The following is a 19,173-nucleotide window of genomic DNA, read 5'->3' on the forward strand; positions in this document are numbered from 1 at the left end:
CCTCTCTCCCACCATGCATCCACCTTATCTAAAAAAGCTTAAATGTTTAGCCAATCAAGTCTACTTTAAGTTGTGCAGTCCAACCCCAGCCAATGGGGAAAGGACACAGAGACAGGAGTCGCGTTAGGAGTTAAAGTTTCTACTCTCTTTTGTTTGGCGTGCTCTGGTGGCTACCAGCCCTAAGAGAGGCACCCTTCTGTGCAGGAGTAAATTTGCTTTGCTGAGAAATTCTTTGTCTCATGCTCGTTTTTCCTTATGACTCCAAGCTTTATTTCTAACAATTAGGCATCAGTATATTTCCTATTTTTTAAGTAGATGTCCCAAGGAGCCTTGTTCACATAAATAAGTAGATGTGAATCAAAAAGTTTTATTTTTAAAAAAGTCACTCAATGTTCTGAACCCTTCCCTAAATATACACCATTAAAAGTTATTTGTAATGACTATTAGCTGACAATTATTAGGCCTTTCTTCAATTTTTGTTGAAAATAAAGAGTTGGAAACTGTGTAATTTGCCCAATGATTATCTCTGTAATCATTGTCATTCAATTTGTCCATTCTATCACCAATATTTTACATTTTCCCTTGCACATTACTCCTGGAAGTATTTCTACCTCACGGTAATACATCATAATCGATTCAGAATGAATGAGCATGTCTTTCCGTATGAAGTGGGAGAAGGAAATTGTTAAGAAGGATCTGGGAAAGGGAACCCCTGCAAGCTCGCAGCAGGGCAGCTCTGGGCAACAGTCTTCCTCTGTCCCTCATGAAGTAACTGGGACCAGATGTGACATCTCTAGTAACCAGGAAAACACTTGACAAATATATGAAACAACCACTTTCAGACACTGGAAATGCAAAACAAGATAAACTAATGAGGTGAGCCCTACACTTGCCCAAGCTCTCTGCTCTCAGGCACGTTCAGAATCAAGGCACAGGGCAGGGGAATCCAGTTAGAAGTTGGGAACCTCAGGGAATGGAGGAGAAAGAGATCCAAGAGTGGGGAGTGAAGGCTGATGGAGTCTTGGGGGCACCGGATCAGAGAAGAAGGCATATGCCAGGAAAGAGCTCCAGAAACCGCATACAGGTCCCTAGTAGGCACGCATCAGAGGTTTTTCAACTGCTCTCCTGTATGTGGGCACCTATTTATTTACAATATTTTGTAATTACAATGTGAACCAAACGTGCTTGTGCAGGTAAATTTTCGCATTGTTGGAGAAATAGCTTCATGGTAAATTCCTGGAAGAGGAATCTATGGGTGAAAAAGATAAATGCATATATTGTTTACTCAGATCCCCTGCCAGTGACTTCCCCTCTATTGGGGTGTACCAATTTGCACACTAGCATTGTTACAATAAAACCTATTTTCCTTTCCCCGTAGCTCCCAACACAATGTTCTTTAATTAATCTATTTTAATTTTTGCCAATCTGAAAGGTTAGAAATTATATCTCAATACAGTTTGCATTTCTCTTAATACGAGTGAGGTGGAGCAACTTTTCATGTTTAAAGCCAATTTTTATATTTCTTTTTGTGAATTATTTGTCTTTTTCTACTTTTTAAAAATATTTTTACTCTCTTAAACCTATCTTAAACCTACCAGCAAACTAGGACTGTGATAGCAACGAATGGTGTGATGAAGAAAGTTTGACCAAATTTGTTTTTTTGCTGTTTTGCATTTGAAATCATTCTTATTCCCTTTAAGAATGTTGATGTTTGAGTGTGAAGATGCTAGAGAACCTATGCTTAGATATTCATCATAAGTCTCCCTTTACCTGTTACAGAATTTCAGGTTGGTCACTGATAGTATGTGTGTCTTTAGTAAGAATGTGTTAAAATTACAATGATCTTTTAAAAACATGATGCAGTTCTGTATTGCGCTGTGTCTAGTCCTAAGTGGAGCCAGTCAAACAAGTTTCATGTGTATTTTTCCAGTGTTAATCTCACACATGGTACCCTTTGGAGATTTCCTTCCATCCTGAAGAACGAATAGAAGAGACCATGTATATTGCCTCCTTATCCTTGAGATTTCACTACCTTTATGTTAGAAGTTGTGAATAATTGTTAAAATCTATGAAAGAATAAAAAGTGAATTTAAATTTAAATATATATATATATATATATTTTACTCTTAATTTTTAAGGCTTCTTTAAATATTGGGGATATTAGCCCTTCATCTCCGATGTATGTTTTAAATAATTTGCTCCAGCTTCATTTGGTTTTTAACTTATTGTACTTTATGCCATGCAGGCATTTCAATGCTTATATCCTCATGTTTATTAACCATTTCTTTTGCTGTATCTGGATTTTAAGTTTGAAATTAACATGTTTCTGGCATGGCTTTATCTTTTACAATTAGACCTCTGATCCACTTATTTGTTATTGTGTGAAGTAGGATCCGTAAGGTGTGGGGTCTGGTTCTAATTGTACCTTTTCCAATTGGCCAACCAGATATGCCAGCAATGGATTGTTTATTTAAAACTCTACTTTTCCCCCTATGATTTGAAATACAACCTTTACCACTACATTTCTCTATGCTTGGGGCTGTTCCTGCATTTGCTGTTTTGCTGCACTAGCCTCGCCATTCATGAGCCAGTACTGACTTTGTTAACTAAATGGGCTTTTTTTTTTTTTTTTTTTTTTGAGACAGTCTTGCTCTGTTGCCCAGACTGGAGTGTGGTGGGATTATCTCAGCTCACGGCAATCTCCACCTTCCAGGTTCAAGTGATTCTCCTGCCTCAGCTTCCTGAGTAGCTGGGATTACAGATGCCTGCCACCATGCCTGGCTAATTTTTGTATTTTTTTTTTGTAGAGATCAGATTTCACCATGTTAGCCAGGCTGGTCTCGATCTCCTGGCCTCAGGTGATCCACCCACCTCGACCTTTCTAAGTGCTGGGATTATAGGGGTGAGCCACCAGGCCCAGCCTGAATAGGCCTTAGAGGTTATTTTCATGTCTGGTAGGACTAACTGTGCACACATGGATTCATGTGCTCACACATACACACAGACACACTCATGCACACACGCACACACACACACACACACACACGACTTTGTATATCATTGAGCATTAGTCTGCCTAGTCTTGCTTATGTATTTTTGAATAGGAACTTGAGTATTAACTTGCCTAGTTCCAGAAAACTTATCTGTCATTAGGATTACATTAAGTTTATAAATTCCCTTAGGGAAAACTGACAACTTACTGAGTCATCTATCCAAGAACAGGGGGTGTTAAATCTGGAATGTGAAATATGTTATATGAAAAGTAATACTCCAAATGTAAATGTACAGTTGCCCTTTTCAAGAAGGACTTACAAATATATTGGTTCTAATTTTCTTTTGGCTAAAAGGAGCTTTTTAAGATTTAATATGTTTTCTTAGCAAACAAACTTGATTCCCTTTAAGATTAACAAATAAGATGAAAAATACGAAACCAAGTTACTGAAACAGAGGTCTTAAGGACAACCGAACTTTTACAGTTCACTGACTTCTGCAGTGATTAAGAGCCTGAGCCTTCCCTGAAAGACTGAATTGGACAAGTCAAAGATGTTTAATTGCAGCCATCTTATCTGCGTGACATTAGTTACCCTATAATGCAGCATCGTCTTTCACAAATTTCTGTTCATTGCAGTGACCTTCTACTCCCTTCTAGACCTCAGAGATTATTAGTTTATTTTCTGTGAGTACAGTCTTGATGAGTTTAGAAGATTATTTTATTATTTTTCATGAGTGAAACAAGTCATCTTTTTTGAAGACAGAGCGCACTTTTCAGAAATAATGAAATCTCAGGAGTAATTTGGGTGACTGGGATGGCGCCAGCATTGGCTGTGGGTAGTACCTGGCACTGTGCCCTGTTATGCATCTTTTAGGAGTGAGGTTATACAGAACTGTATGGTTTTTTTTCAAAGTTGTAATAACAGGTGATCTAATTCAAAGGAAAATATTACAAGTCAGTATGCATGCATGGGAAAAGAAATATAGGGCAATAATGTTCATATCAATGTATCAGACTATATCTGCATTTAAAACCATAGATTCCATAAATTCAAGTGAAATACTTGAATTTCAAAGCTCATCATTGTCATAAATCATGAAGAACATTATAAATAAATACATAACTATTAAAATGCAGGCATTTATTGTGTAAATACAATTACATATACACAATGTCTTTGCATAGTTCAGTAGTAAACCAAAACACAAGTTTTTATGTACAAAAGACGTTCAGAACAGAAGTGAGAAAAAATTAAAAACCTTCATATGGATCCCCATTAATGTCAATATTACATTTAGATGGTGGTCAAGTCTAACAAGAAGTGGATTGCTGAAGATCATGAATGCTTCGTTTGTTAATCATGTATTTACAGACACTGATCTTTTTCTGGAGAGTATTTGGCCAGTATGAAAGTTAACGTATCCTTGTAGTATTCTATGAAAATAAACTTTCAGGAACCAGTGCTTGGGCACTAAGGAGGGAGTGAGTTCTTTCAAAAAACATTTTTGTTTTTGTGCTCAGGTCTTTAACCAGACAAGAAGTTATTTTTCATGTGGATGTGAAGTAGGCAAATAATTTTCTTTTGTTTTCTGAGGGAGGATACCCAGTTGTCTCAAAAGTCAGCCTATTCCTTGTTGATCTGTACTGCTATTTTTGTCATCTGTAAAGGTATTTTTAATAGGTGCCCTATTCTTGTTCATTGTTCTGGCTTTTTTCTTCTTAAGCCAATTGTACAATGTATCTGGTCTCTGCTCGGGCAAGTGTCCCCACCATGTCTTCTTCAGAGTTGTATTGACTGTTTTTAGACATTTATTTTTCACGTTGTTGTTGGTTTTTTCTTTTTTCTTTTTTTTTTTTTGTTTTTGTTTTTGTTTTTGAGATGAAGTCTCACTCTGTCACCTAGGCGGGAGTGCAGTGGCATGATCTTGACTCACTGCAGCCTCCACCTCCTGGGTTCAAGTGATTCTCCCACCTCAGTAGCTGGAATTACAGGTGCGTGCCACCACGTCAGGATAATTTTTGTATTTTTGTAGAGACTGTGTTTCATCCTGTTGGCCAGGCTGGTCTCGAACTCCTGACCTCAAGTGATTTGTCCACCTCAGCCTCCCAGAGTGCTGGGATTACAGACGTAAGCTGCTGTGCCTGGTCTATTTTCCATGTACATTTTAAAATCAATTTTTCAGGTTTTATGAAAAACTCTATTGGCTTTTTCATTGGAATTACATTGAATTCATATCTTTATAATAATGAATTATCTTGTTCATAAATATGTATATCTCTTTATTCACAGTCTTCTTTTATGCCCTTATTATTTTGTGATATTCTTAGGTTTGGCCCATAATTATTAGAATTAATTACCAGGGTGTTCATAGTTTTTGTTTCTGTTGAGAATGGGTTCTCTTTTCCACTACACTTTCAAAAGTGATTATTATTGATTTTTACATGGCAGTTTTTAACCCAGCAACTTTATTGATCATTGTTATTAGTTTATATATAGTAATACATACATACACTGAGAGAGAGCGAGAAAAAGAGAGAGAGGAAGATGGGGTCTTGTTATATTGTCCAGGCTGGCCTTGAACTCCTGGGCTCAAATGATCCTTCTGCCTCAGCCTTCCAAGTAGCTGGGACTACAGGGGCAAACCACCATACCCAGCTTAGTTTTAATATTTTGATTATAGAACTTAACTGGTTTGTCCATTAAGATGGTTATAGTGCCAAAAAAAAAAAAGTCATCCCTTTTATTACTATACTTCTCAAATTCCTGTTTCATTAATTTGGCTGGGACCTCCAGTAAATGTTGACTAGAGAGCGTAATGATGGACATCTGTGTTTACTTCCTCACTTTGAGAAATGCTTCTAAATTTTTTAATTAAATGATGTCTGCTGCTATAGGTTTTTGGTGAGTAGTAATACCTATTATCAAATTAAGAAAGCTCCATTTTGGTCTAAGTTCCCGCCTCTCCTTTTGCTTTGAAACAGTGTGTGTAAGAACAATAAAAGTTTGGTGTAAACTCATCTATGAGATGAAGGAGCCAGTACATTTTGGGGAAGTTGGATTTTTTCCACTTCAATTTATTTAATGAAGTCCCTCTTTTCACGTTTTCTGTTTTCAGGTCCACTTTGGTTCTTTCTTTGCTAGAAATTTTTTCTTGTTACTCATTATGGTCTTATAATTATTCTTAAACTTTTATGGTAAAAGTGTGTTATCTTTTGCTTTAATGCAAGGCTTGTATGGTTGCGGCTGCTAGGTCAATTTTACAAATTACGTTGCTAACATCTTCTATATACTTACTAATTTTGTCTTCTTTATCAGTTTCTTGCTGAGGCTTATTAAAACTTCCACTATAATTTTGGTATTGCAAATTTTTTTCTTTTGCTTTAATATTTGATGCATATAAGTCCCTGCTTAATTCTTATGAATTGTTTCTTTTAATCATAAGTAATGTTACCCTTTTTCCCTTATTTTATCTGATATTACAGTTGCTATACCTGGACCTGCTTTCTTTTGCACTGATTTACCTTTTCCAAATATTTTATTTTCAATAGGTTTGCAGCATTATGTTTCAGTTGTTTCTCTAGGGAAAAGTTTTTGGTTTGAGATTTTCTTTTAATGGGTTATTTTAGCCCATTTATATTTGTGATGGTTACTAGTTTATTTGCCACTTTTCTATCATTTTATTTACCATGATTTTCTTTTCATTTTTTCTCCTTTGTTGGATTAATAAACTTTTCCTTCTCTCCACCTATATTTCTCTCTAATTGTTCTATATTTCTTCTTTTAATGATTGTCTTTTATTTGTTTACATGCACAGAGACACATTAATACTTGTCAACCAAGTCTACATCAATACCAGCTTCTTCCCAAATAATATTTTTCCTCAGCCTCCCGAGTAGCTGGGACTACAGGCGTGCGCCACCACGCCCAGCTAATTTTTGTATTTTTAGTAGAGACGGGGTTTCACCATGTTGACCAGGATGGTGTCGATCTCTTGACCTCATGATCCACCCGCCTCGGCCTCCCAAAGTGCTGGAATTATAGGCGTGAGCCACCGCGCCCGGCCCCAAATAATATTTTTTAAAAGTCACTTCCATCCAAACTTCCCTTTCCATGTGGTTTTATTTCAGCATTGCTTTTATTTATCTCCCTGCTGTATTTTTTCAGGCCATACCTATTTAGCTTTACCAACACGTTTTTTAATGGCCATCGCTTCTTCTTGGAAGCATTCTTTTCTTCTTACTTTAATTTCCGTACATACTTTTTTTGGTAAAGATCTATAAATACTACATTTGTTCCCTGTGTCTGATATGTCTGATTTCCTTTATAGTCGAGTGCTGGTTAGGCTGAGCTATTTCTATCTAGGCTGACAATCATTTAACACCAGCATTTTAAAATATATTACTCATTAGTGTACTTTTGATTCTTTAGAGACGATCTGATATTCATTCTGAATTATTTTAAGATTTTCTTGTAAATCTTCACGATCTGCAGTTTCACCACAAAGTGTCTGGTATGTGTTAGTTTATACTTGGGTATTGGTGAACTTCAGTTCTTTGGTTAGAGAAACTCCCGTTCTTTTTCAATTCTGAGAAATTGTTAGCCATGGTTCTTCACATGTATGTCTTCCTCATTCTCTAGAGGGTAGAGAGAGGTTTTTTTCACTTGCAATCTGTGGACCCATGAAGAGACCTTTTCACTGGGGAGGTGGGGAGCTGCCTCCTTTCCCTTGATTTGCAGGGGAAAGTCACTTTTCTTCAGCCTTCATCTATGAGGTGTCCAACTACTCCTGTAGGACAGCTGGCTTGGTGCTTGGCACATTGCCCTAGGGTAGAGATGAGGGCAAAGTGGGGCTGACATACACTACTTACGGTGTTCAACGAGGAATCAGCCTCTGATCCCAACCACCTCGTGTGCATATTAAAAGTTTATTAATCCAACGAAGGAGAGAAAGAAGAAACAATGAAAAGAAGAAGCTTGGGAAATCAAATAAAATGATAGAAATGTGGCAAATAAACCAGTAACCATGATAAATACATTGGAGTGATAGCCACTGCAGGCTGGGAGGATAAGGTGGTGAGGGATGAGACATCACTTAATGGGTACAACGCATGCCATTTGGACAGTGGTTACACTGAAAGCCCAGACTTTGCCTCTATGTAATATATCCATGTAACAAAACTACACTTGTACCCCCTAAATCTATACGCATTTTGAAACTGTACTGATAAACACAGAGGTTTTCTTTTATATTAAATTGCTTTTCCAAATGTGACATTTGAAAAAAAATGATGGCTCCAAAAACATGTATTAGGTAATATTAGGAAATTTCTAAAGAAATATAAAATCATGTTCAGTTTAGTCTTAGTGCTGAGTACGTTTATTAGATTTCAACCTTTTGAAAATTGGAAATTTTCGTATGGTATATCAGGTGAGTTACCCATTCTTCAGCCATTGATAATCCTCTGAACTGTTTTCTGAAAATAAAAGATTAGGTTTTCTTATTATACTTGTAGTCATGCTTCCTGGTCTCTCATCTTGTAAAATTTGAGCTTAATAAGAGCTTGAAAAAAGCTTTAAATATTTAGGCTTTTGTTCATATTTTTCAGTAACTCCTTCTCCTTCTCCTCCTCCTCCTCCTCCTCCTTCTTCTCCTTCTCCTTCTCTTTCTCTTTTCTTCTTTTTGAGATGGAGTCTCACTCTGTCATCCAGACTGGAGTGCAGTGGCGCGATCTCAGCTCACTGCAGCCTCTGCCTCCTGGGTTCAAGCAATTCTCCTGCCTCAGCCTCCCAGGGAATACAGGCACCCACCACCATGCCTGACTTATTTTCGTATTTTTAGTAGAGACAGGGTTTCACCATATTGTCCATGCTGGTCTCGAACTCCTGACCTCAATTGATTCACCCACCTCAGCCTCTCAAAGTGCTTGGATTATAGGCGTGAGCCACTGAGCCTGGCCTTCTCTTTTTTTAAAAATGACATCAACATGACATGAGCAATAACTATTAAGGTCATACATGACTGACTAGTCATAGTCTATAAACGCAATTGAAAATGAATACAGGGTAAACTTTGGAAAATGACTGACTTCTATTTATTTTTATTTAACAAGGAGCACAACTTAAAACTCACCTGCTTTGTAGCAGCTCAGTACCATAGAAAAAATAATACTCCTGCCTCAGCAATCAAATCACCTTAATTGTATTTTTTATAACACCAATTGTGATGGTTAATACTGAGTGTCAAGTTGATTGGACTGACGGATACAAAGTATTGATCCTGGGTATGTTGGCGACAGTGTTGCCAAAGGAGATTAACATTGGAGTCAGTGGGCTGGGGAAGGCAGATCCATCCTTAATCGGGTGGGCACCATCTAATCAGCTGCCAGCAAATATAAAGCAGGCAGGAAAACGTGAAAAGGAGGGACTGGGTTAGGCTCCCAGCCTACATCTTTCTCCCATGCTGGACACTTCCTGCCCTCTAACATTGGGCTCCAAGTTCCTCAATTTTGAGACTTGGACTGGCTCTCCTTGCTGCTCAAGCTTGCAGACGGCCTATTGTGGGAGCTTGTGATCATGTGAGTTAATACTTAATAAACTCCCATATGTGTATGTGTATATATATATATATATATATATATACACACACACATATGTTATTGGGCTGAAGGATACAAAGTATTGATCCTGGATATGTGTGTGTGTGTATATATATACATATATACACACACATACACACACATATCCTACATATGTATGTATGTGTGTGTGTGTGTATCCTATTAGTTCAGTCCCTCTAGGGAACCCTAACTAATACAGATTTTAATACCAGAAGTGGTTCTAAAGGAACAGAATATTAAGGATGGAGTTATTTATTGTTTTTCGCTTCCATAAGACATCACGCTGGTTTACTACATTGATGACATTATGCTGATTGGGTCCAGTGAGCAAGAAGTGGCAAACACTCTGGACTTATTGGTGAGACATTTGTGTGGCAGAGGACAGGAAATAAATCCAGCTAAAATTCAGGGACCTTCTGAAAGTCTACCTCAGTAAAATTTCTAGGGGTCCAGTGGTGTGGGGTCTGTCAAGATATTCCTTCTAAGGTGAAGGATAACTTGCTGCATTTGGCCCTACCTGCAACCAAGAAAGAGGCGCAATGCCTACTCGGCCTATTTGGATTTTGGAGGCAACACATTCCTCATTTGGGTGTGTTACTCCAGCTGCCCAGAAAGGCTGCCAGCTTTGAGGGGGGTCCAGACCAGGAGAAGGCTCTGTCCCAGGTCCGGGCTGCTGTGCCGGTTGCTCTGCCAATTGGGCCATATGCCCCAGCAGATCCGATGGTGCCTGAGGTGTCAGTGGTAGATAGTGATGCTGTTGGGAACCCTTGGCAGGCCCCCATAGGTGAATTACAGCAGAGGCCTCTGGGACTTTGGAGCAAGGCCCTGCCATCTTCTGCAGATAACTACTCTCCTTTTGAAAGACAGCTCTTGTTACTGGGCTTTGGTGGAAATTGAACATTTGACTATGGGTCATCAAGTCACCATGCGACCTGAACTGCCTGTCATGAACTGGGGGCTTTTTGACCCATCTAGCCATAAAGGGGGTCACGCACAGCAGCATTCCATCATCAAATGGAAGTGTTGTATATGCCATAGTGCTCAAGCAGGTCCTAAAGGCACAAGTAAGTTACATGAGGAAATGGCTCAAATGCCAATGGGTCTTCACTCTTGCCACCCTGCCTTCTCTCCCCCAGGCCTCATGGGGAGTGCCCTGTGATCAGTTGACAGAGGAGGAGAAGACTGGTTCACAGATGGTTCTGCATGATATGCAAGCACCACACAAAAGTGGACAGCTGTAGCACTATAGCCCCTAGTACTATATCCCTTTCTAGGACATCCCTGAAGAACAGCAGTGAAGGGAAACCTTCCCAGCAGGCAGAACTTTGAGCAGTGTACCTGGCTGTGCACTTTGCATGGAAGGAGAAATGGCCAGATGTGTAATTATATACTAAATCATGGGCTGTAGTCAATGGTTTGGCTGGATGGTCAGGGACTTGGAAGAAGCATGATTGGAAAATTGGTGACAAAGAAATTTGGAGAAGAGATATATGGATGCACCTCTCTGAGTGATCAAAAACTGTGAAGATATTTGTATCCCATGTGAGTGCTCACCAACAGGTGACCTCAGCAGAGGAGGGGTTTTAATAATCAAGTGGATACGATGACCTGTTCTGTGGACACCTCTCAGTCCCTTTCTCCCATCACCCCTGTCATTGTCCAACGGGACCATGAACAAAGTGGCCATGGTGGCACGGATGGAGGTTATGCATGGGCTCAGCAACATGGACTTCCACTCACCAAGGCTGATTTGGCTACAGCCACGGCTGAGTGCCCATTTTGCCAGCAGCAGAGACTGACACTGAGCCCTCAATATGGCAGCATTCCTCTGGGTGATCAGCCAGCTACCTGGTGGCAGGTTGATTATATTGGACCCCTTCCATCTCATGAAAAGGGCAGAGGTTTGTCCTCACTGGAATAGACAGTTACTCTGGATATAGATTTGCCTATCCTGCATGCAATGCTTCTGCCAAGACTACCATCGTGGACTCACGGAATGCCTTATCTACCATCATGGTATTCCACACAGCATTGTCTCTAACCAAGGAACTCACTTTGCAGCTAAAGAAATGCAGCAGTGGGCTCATGTTCATGGAATTTACTGGTGTTACCATGTTCCCCGTTATTCTGAAGCAGTTAGATTGGTAGAACGGTGGAATGACCTTTTGAAGTCACAATTACAATGCCACCTAGGTGACAATACTTTGCAAGGCTGGTGCAGAGTTCTCCAGAAGGCTGTCTATACTCTGAATCAATGTCCAATATGTGGTACTGTTTCTCCCACAGCCAGGATTCACAGGTCCAGGAATCAAGGGGTGGAAGTGGAAGTGGCACCTCTCACCAACACCCATAGTGATCCTCTAGCAAAATTTTTGCTCCCTGTTCCTGCAACGTTACATTCTGCTGACCTTGAGTTCTTAGTTCCAGAGGGAGGAATGCTGGCACCAGGAGACACAACAATGATCCCATTAACTGGAATTTAGGATTGCCACCCGGACACTTGGAGCTCGTCCTACCTTTAAGTCAACAGGCTAAGAAGGGAGTTACAGTGTTGGCTGGGGTGACTGACCTGGACTATCAAGATGAAATTAGTGTACTACTCCACAATGGAGGTAAGGAAGGGTCTGCATGGAATACAGGAGATTCATTAAGGCATCTCTTAGTACTACCATGCCTGGAATTAAGGTCAATGGGAAACGACAACAGCCCAATCCAGGCAGGACTACAAATGTCCCAGACCCCTCAGGAATGAAAGTTTGGGTCACTCTACCAGAAAAAAACCAGGACCTGCTGAGCTGCTTGCTGAAGGCAAAGGGAACACAGAGTGGGTAGTAGAAGAAGGTCATCAATACCAGCTACGACCACGTGACCAGCTACAGAAACAAGGACTGTAATTGTCATAAGTATTTTCTCCTTTTTTCCTGCTAAAAATATGTTTGTGCATGTATACACTTGTACTAAGAAAATATCTTTATTTCCTTTTCTTTTATCATGTGACATAAGACTTATTGACTTCATATCAGCACTTAAGTATTGTTAACTTTATGTAATAGTATTTGGATTGGGGATTGGTGCATTTCCAGTTGTACAAAGAATAGTTGTATTATGTTAGGTGTAATTATGACCTTATGATCTTTTTTTTTTTTCTTTTTTCAGACAGAGTCTCACTCTGTTGCCCAGGCTGGAGTGCAGTGGCGTGATCTTGGCTCACTGCTACCTCTGCCTCCCAGGTTCAAGCAATTCTCCTGCCTCCCAAGTAGCGGGGACTATGGGCACGTGCCACCATACCCCGCTAATTTTTATTTTTTGTAGAGATGGGGTTCCACCACGTTGGCCAGGCCGGTCTCGAACTCCTGACCTCAGGTGATCTGCTCACCTCAGCCTCCCAAAGTGCTGGGATAACAGGCATGAGCCACTGTGTCTGTTGACATTATTGTCTTTATTTGAAGATTCTGTATGATCTCAGGAGACGTATATGGGTTCAAGTTGCCAAGGTTGGATTTGTGATGGTTAATACTGAGTGTCAACTTGATTGGATTGAAGGATACAAAATATCGGTCCTGGGTGTGTCTGTGACGGTGTTGCCAAAGGATATGAACATTGGAGTCAGTGGGCTTGGAAAGGCAGACCCACCTTAACTGGGTGGGCGCCATCTAATCAGCGGCCGGCGAATATAATGCAGGCAGAAAAATGTGAAAAGGCTCCCAGCCTACATCTTTCAACCACGCTGGACTCTTCCTGCCCTTGCACATTGGACTCCAAGTTCTTCAGTTTTGAGACTCGGACTGGCTCTCCTTGCTTCTCAAGCTTGCAGATGGCCTATTGTGGGACCTTGTGATCTTGTAAGTTAAAACTTAGTGAACGTCCCTTTATATATATACTCCACAATGGAGGTAAAGAAGACTATGCATGGAATACAGGAGATCCATTAGGGTGCCTATAATCTCAGGATTATATATATCCTGTTCTGTCCCTCTAGGGAGCCTTGACTAATACACCAATCAACTGTGAGATCTCTCAAAGTCAACTTCCAAGTCTTTTGTGTATATCTTCAATTGAAGTAATGAGAAGAATCAAATTCTGAAAGCAAAGTCAATGCCTTATGTTCGAAGAAGAGAATTGCTGTGATGTGACCTGAACATTTGATATGAAAGATACATATTTATATATGATATATATTTAATATTACATGCACACACACATAAGCATTTGGATATATTTCTGTGACACTGTTCAAAACTCTTACTTTTCATTGAAGTCATAATATTTATATTTATATATTTACATATTCAAAAAAGAGGGTATTTATATATCTAACTGGCAAACTAAAATATAACAAAGACAGAAAACAAGTTATTTTGTACGTGAGTACTGTTCAGTGTGTTAATGGAAATGTATGCTTCAGAGCAATCTTAGCCTTTTTGTAAAATATGTCTCAATCTAGGTTGAACTGAAATTTCTCATCTCCAAGTCTAGAAATAATGCAAAGGGTAAGAAGTTTGCTCTTCTAGCGGCATCATATTATAACATGATTAAAAATTTGTAAATTATCAGGTTGAGGTCATTTTGTTGTTGTTTAATGACTGATCTTGGAAACAGACTCACTTTCACAAGGATCTTCAAGGTCACAGATGGTCTGCCCAAAATGGACCAGGCTTAAAAGGTGCTTCTGTATTCTTCCTTCCTTTCCTTCCTTCTTGCAGGAAAAATGTAGACAATTATCCAAGGTCAAAATAGCAAACTGAGGCCAGATATGGTGGCTTATGCCTGTAATCCCAGCACTTTGTGAGGCCCAGGCAGGTGGATCATGAGGTCAGGAGTTCAAGATCAGCCTGGCCAAGATAGTGAAACCCCATCTCTACTAAAAATACAAAAATTAGCTGGGCACAGTGGCGGCACCTGTAATCCCAGATACTTGGGAGGCTGAGGCAGGAGAATTGCTTGAACCCAGGAGGCAGAGGTTGCAGTGAGCCAAGATCACGCCAACTGCACTCTAGTCTGGGCAACAGCAAGACTCCGTGTGTATATATATGTATGTATGCATGTATATATAGCAAACTGGGTAGGCAGTGGGCTAGGCCATGCACATGGAGCTGTACCAAAGTGTTCCCCAGCCTAACTTGACCAATACATTCCATAAATGTCTCTAAGATTTTTCTCATACTCAAGGTAAGACTTGAAAATGTATAGCAGGTCTAACTTTACATGCTCATAAAATGAAACTTTGTCTTCTATAACAAATAGTGATAGACCAAAAAAACTCACCAATACAAGGGAGCAATGTATCAGGTGTAAAAAGTCTGTCAAATAAATGTTCATTCAGTTTAAGTGCAGATTCATTATCAGGGTACTTCTCTCTTACACAACTTCCTTTCTCTCTGCTCCCTGCCCCTCTCCTCCCGTTAAACCCTAGCCCACAGTGGGTAGGATTTCCTAATTACTTATCTTTTTCTCTTTCTTCTGCTTCCTACTGCTCTTTAAGCATTTCTTTGAAATCAGCATTTCAAACTTTGGGCTGAGCAGCTGAAAAGTGTCTCAAATGATCACATTGTGCCATCTGGTGGAAATACAGCCTTTTCCAGGCAGAGGCAAGTAAGATAGCTCCTCTGGCTCTTATATTCCTGGTTCTCTTCCTTTATTTGGCTTAACCACAAGGAGAGTCTGATAAATTTTACAAAACCAAAGCCAGCTGAGGCCAACCTCCCTCCTTTCAGTTCTATCAGTTCAGTATTTTTTCCAAAAGAAATCTTTCCATTTGCCCTGTAATCTTTCTAAATTTAAAAAAAAAAAAAAAAAAAAAAAAAAAAAAAGAAAAAAAAAAAAAAAGGACCAGCCAGGCACGGTACCTCACTCCTGAAATCCCAGCACTTTGGAAGGCCAAGGAGCACAGATCACCTGAGGTTGGGAGTTCGAGACCAGCCTGACCAACATGGAGAAACCCCATATCTACTAAAAATACAAAATTAACCAGGAGTGGTAGTGCATGTCCTGTGATCCCAGCTACTCAGGAGGCTGAGGCAGGAGACTCACTTGAACCTGGGGCGTGCAGTTTGTGGTGAGTTGACATCATACCATTGCCCTCCAGCCTGGGCAACAAGAGTGAAACTCCATCAAAAAAAAAAAAAACCTAACCAACTTATATTTTGTCTCGTGAACATGTGGAAAATGCATGTATTGTCCTTAAATCTATCTTTTTTTCCTAAATAAATTGGTGTTTCAACTAAAAAAGAAAACAAGCCCATCACAGCTACTTGAGAGGCCAAGGCAGGAGGATCTCTCGAGCCCAGGAGCTCAAGGCTGCCATGCAGCATGATCACATCTCTAAAGAGCCACTGAGCTCTAGCAGGTGACATAATGAAAATAATTTTGTATAGTTATTCATAAATGGCATTTTCTTTTGAAATAGTATCGGAAACTGCTACATGCAGGGGATTAGGACTGCTTTTTTTTTTTTTTTTTTTGAGACAGAGTCTCGCTCTGTCACCCAGGCTAGAGTAAAGTGACACAATCTCCACTCACTGCAGCCTCCCCCCACACCCCGATTCAAGTGCTTCTCCTGACTCAGCCTCCTGAGTAGCGGGGATTACAGATATGCCATCATGTCAGGCTAGTTTTTGTATTTTTAGCAGAGATGGGATTTCACCATGTTGGTCAGGCTGGTCTCGAACTCCTGACCTCGTGATCCACCCACCTCAGCCTCCCAAAGTGCTGGGATTACAGGCGTGAGCCACCGCACCCAGCCAGGACTGCCTAATGTTTTTATCAGCTTTTAGAGGATACTAATCTCATAGACTTTCACTGATATAAAGTCTATTTATTTCACATTATTTCTGGATTTATCAATGAATAATGCACACTATGTTACCATTTGAGAATGACTTGAAGATTTATATACCTTACTAGTCATAGTTTCCATGCTAAGTTGAGGGATTGTTGGAGTGGTTTTATTTAATACTGTTTTTCCTTTGCCTCTTTTCCTCGTCTCAGATTAGAATCCCCCACCCGGAGTCTAAGTATGGATGCCCCAAGGGGGGTGCATATTCAAGCTCACGCTGGGAAAATCGAGGCACTTTCTCAAATGGATATTGTTTTGCATAGTAGTGATGGAATGGTGAGTTCACAGATCAGCCTCCTACTGTTTGTCCTGATGCTAACCCTGAGTATCATGTCTGTAAAGCAATCAGTATTAAATTTCTATTACTTTGTAGGAAAACATTATGAAGGTCATAGAGTAGCAAACGTACAAGGCAAGCAAAAGACAATTTAACATTGAAAGAAGGGCCAAGAAAGGCTAAAATTATTCTGTACTAGATCCACACAACTTTCTTTGACTGACATTTGTGCTATCGAGTGACTTGTTATTTTCAAGTTGGAAAAAACACACTACAGACATTCAGAGATTACAGAGAATGTTCATTTTGCCATTTCCTAGGGATCCAGCTTCTCGGGGATGGCTGTCCCTAGGAGTCACCCACCAACAACCACTGTCACCTTTCATTGCCCAGAGTGCTGCGCTTAAGCTGCATTTCCAGTTTAAATGAAAATGGAAGATGAAAAATAAGTGTTTTTTCAAAGTCAACTACACTTAAGATAAAACCTGGGACTTTAAGCCTAGAAATACAGTTGCTCCCATTTATGGACAGGGGCTATGTTCCAGGACCCCTAGCAGAAGCCTAAAAACACAGTACTGAACCCTGTGTACACTCTGTGTTTTCCTGGGCATACATACTATGCTGAAGTTTAACTTAGAAATCAGGCTCAGTGAGATATTAAGAACAATGATTGGCCGGGCACAGTGGCTCACGCCTGTAATCCCAGCACTTTGGGAGGCTGAGGCAGGCAGATCATCTGAGGTCAATAGTTCGAGACCAGCCTGGCCAGCATGGAGAAACCCCGTCTGTACTAAAAATACAAAAAAAATTAGCCGGGCATGGTGGCGCATGCCTATAATCCCAGCTACTCAGGAGGCTGAGGCAGGAGAATCACTTGAACCCCGGAGGCGGAGGTTGTGGTGAGCTGAGATCATCTCATTGCACTCCAGCCTGGGCAACAAGAGTAAAACTCCGTCCCAAAAAAAAAAAAAAAAGGTGGAGTGATTATAACAATATGCCAGCATCACTGCTCTTGTGCTTTGGAGCCATTATTAAGTAGAATAATGATGACTTGAACACAAGCACCACAATAACTTAACAGTGGATCTCACCGTGGAGACAGCTCCTCAGTGATTCACAGGCTGGGAGCGTGACAGCGTGGAGATGCTGGACACAGGGATGATTCATGTCCTGGGCAGGACGGCTCAAGATTCCATCACGCTAGCCAGAAAAGTGTGCAATTTGAAATGTTTAAATTATTTCTGGAATTTTCCATTTAATATTATCCAGACCAAGGTTGACAGCAGACAGCAGGGGAGGAGATACTAAAACCTCACTGACACAGCCAAAGTCACAGTGAGGCTTAGGGTACACACGGCTCAATACCGATAACAGAACCTTGTTTGTTAGGGGAAAAAAAAAAAAGGAAAAAGCTCGATTTCAGTCAGCCAGAAACACCAACAAGTTAGGGATGTTCCTAAAAGGTCTAGAAGAAAATCAAGGGTTTGGCTTATAAGCTCATTCCAATCGTATGATGTCATATTTATAGATTTGTACAAATAACAGATGTCATCTTCTTGGCCTAAACCCAGATATTTTTATATGTATGAATGCGCTCAAAATAAGCCACTGCTGCATGAATTCTCCTGTACATACTCCGCCTTACCAACAGTGAGTGCAGTGAGTGGCGTGGGTTGTGTTCATTTATGCCACCATGGCCTGGCTGTCATGCCAGACCCTGCTGACTCAAATAAGGATGCTACCATGTCCAAGAGGCGGAAGAAGAGACCCAGAGCCATGGAACAGACCTAGGGTTTATTGAGAACTTATAGGCAAGGTGGTCCAGTAGCAGCGAGCTTGACTGGAAAGCTGCCCCCATTCATAAAAGCATACAGGTTATACAACACTTTCACTTAGCAATAATTTCCATTTAGCCCAAAACAAAGGACCTCAATGAACCATCTGGCCTGTGTTCAAAGGGATGGGCCAGGTGCTCCAATGTCCTTGACAGATGTGGACTAAATCTCTGGGTTGGCCCCTCGTAGACTCCTTAGCTCGGAACTCTGAACACACATTCTTCTTAGACCATAGAGTCATTCTCAGGGAGTGCCTGAGTTATTGCTGTCAGGTGCATCTCCATACACCGGATGACTGTGCTGGGAAAAATGTCCCTGGATGCTGTTAGTACAATGAGAGGGCACATAGGTTTCCAAGCTCCTCCCCAGCCCTGGCCAATCGTTGCACCTGTGGCAAGGCACAGATCCCCTACACATGAAACGTGGAGCAGCGGGCAGAGGATTCTGCTGGAAGTCAGGAAGCCCGAGTCCTAGCGCTAGATCAATTCCCTCATTACCTGTTTGAATTCAGGAATCTTATCTGGCCCTCTCTGGGCCTTTCTCCTTATTGTCAAATAGGGAGCATAATATTTGCTTAATTATGTCACAGGGTTTTGAGACACTACTGTAGGAATAT

The 19,173-nt window shown here is 40.5% G+C and overlaps 1 protein-coding gene and 1 long non-coding RNA gene across 2 annotated transcripts in view; one reads left to right on the top strand and one right to left on the bottom strand.

Annotated features, from left to right (window-relative positions):
* LOC108293392 (gamma-sarcoglycan) overlaps window positions 1-19,173 on the top strand; it is a gene marked incomplete at its 5' end in the record, with an annotated part of 47,199 nt that overhangs the window by 25,470 nt on the left and 2,556 nt on the right. The window contains one exon of the mRNA XM_017514727.2: window positions 16,598-16,721. Within this exon, the coding sequence (XP_017370216.2) occupies window positions 16,598-16,721 (124 nt within the window). The remainder of the gene's footprint in view (window positions 1-16,597; window positions 16,722-19,173) is intronic.
* On the bottom strand, window positions 1,776-15,167 carry LOC108293393. The gene is made up of 3 exons (XR_001820665.2): window positions 15,158-15,167; window positions 6,739-6,746; window positions 1,776-1,865 (listed from the first exon to the last, which is right to left on the bottom strand). It is a non-coding gene; the product is annotated as an uncharacterized LOC108293393 (long non-coding RNA).

This window comes from Cebus imitator, unplaced genomic scaffold (assembly GCF_001604975.1).
Source record: "Cebus imitator isolate Cc_AM_T3 unplaced genomic scaffold, Cebus_imitator-1.0 Scaffold536, whole genome shotgun sequence".
In the NCBI taxonomy this organism is placed as follows: Eukaryota; Metazoa; Chordata; class Mammalia; order Primates; family Cebidae; genus Cebus; species Cebus imitator.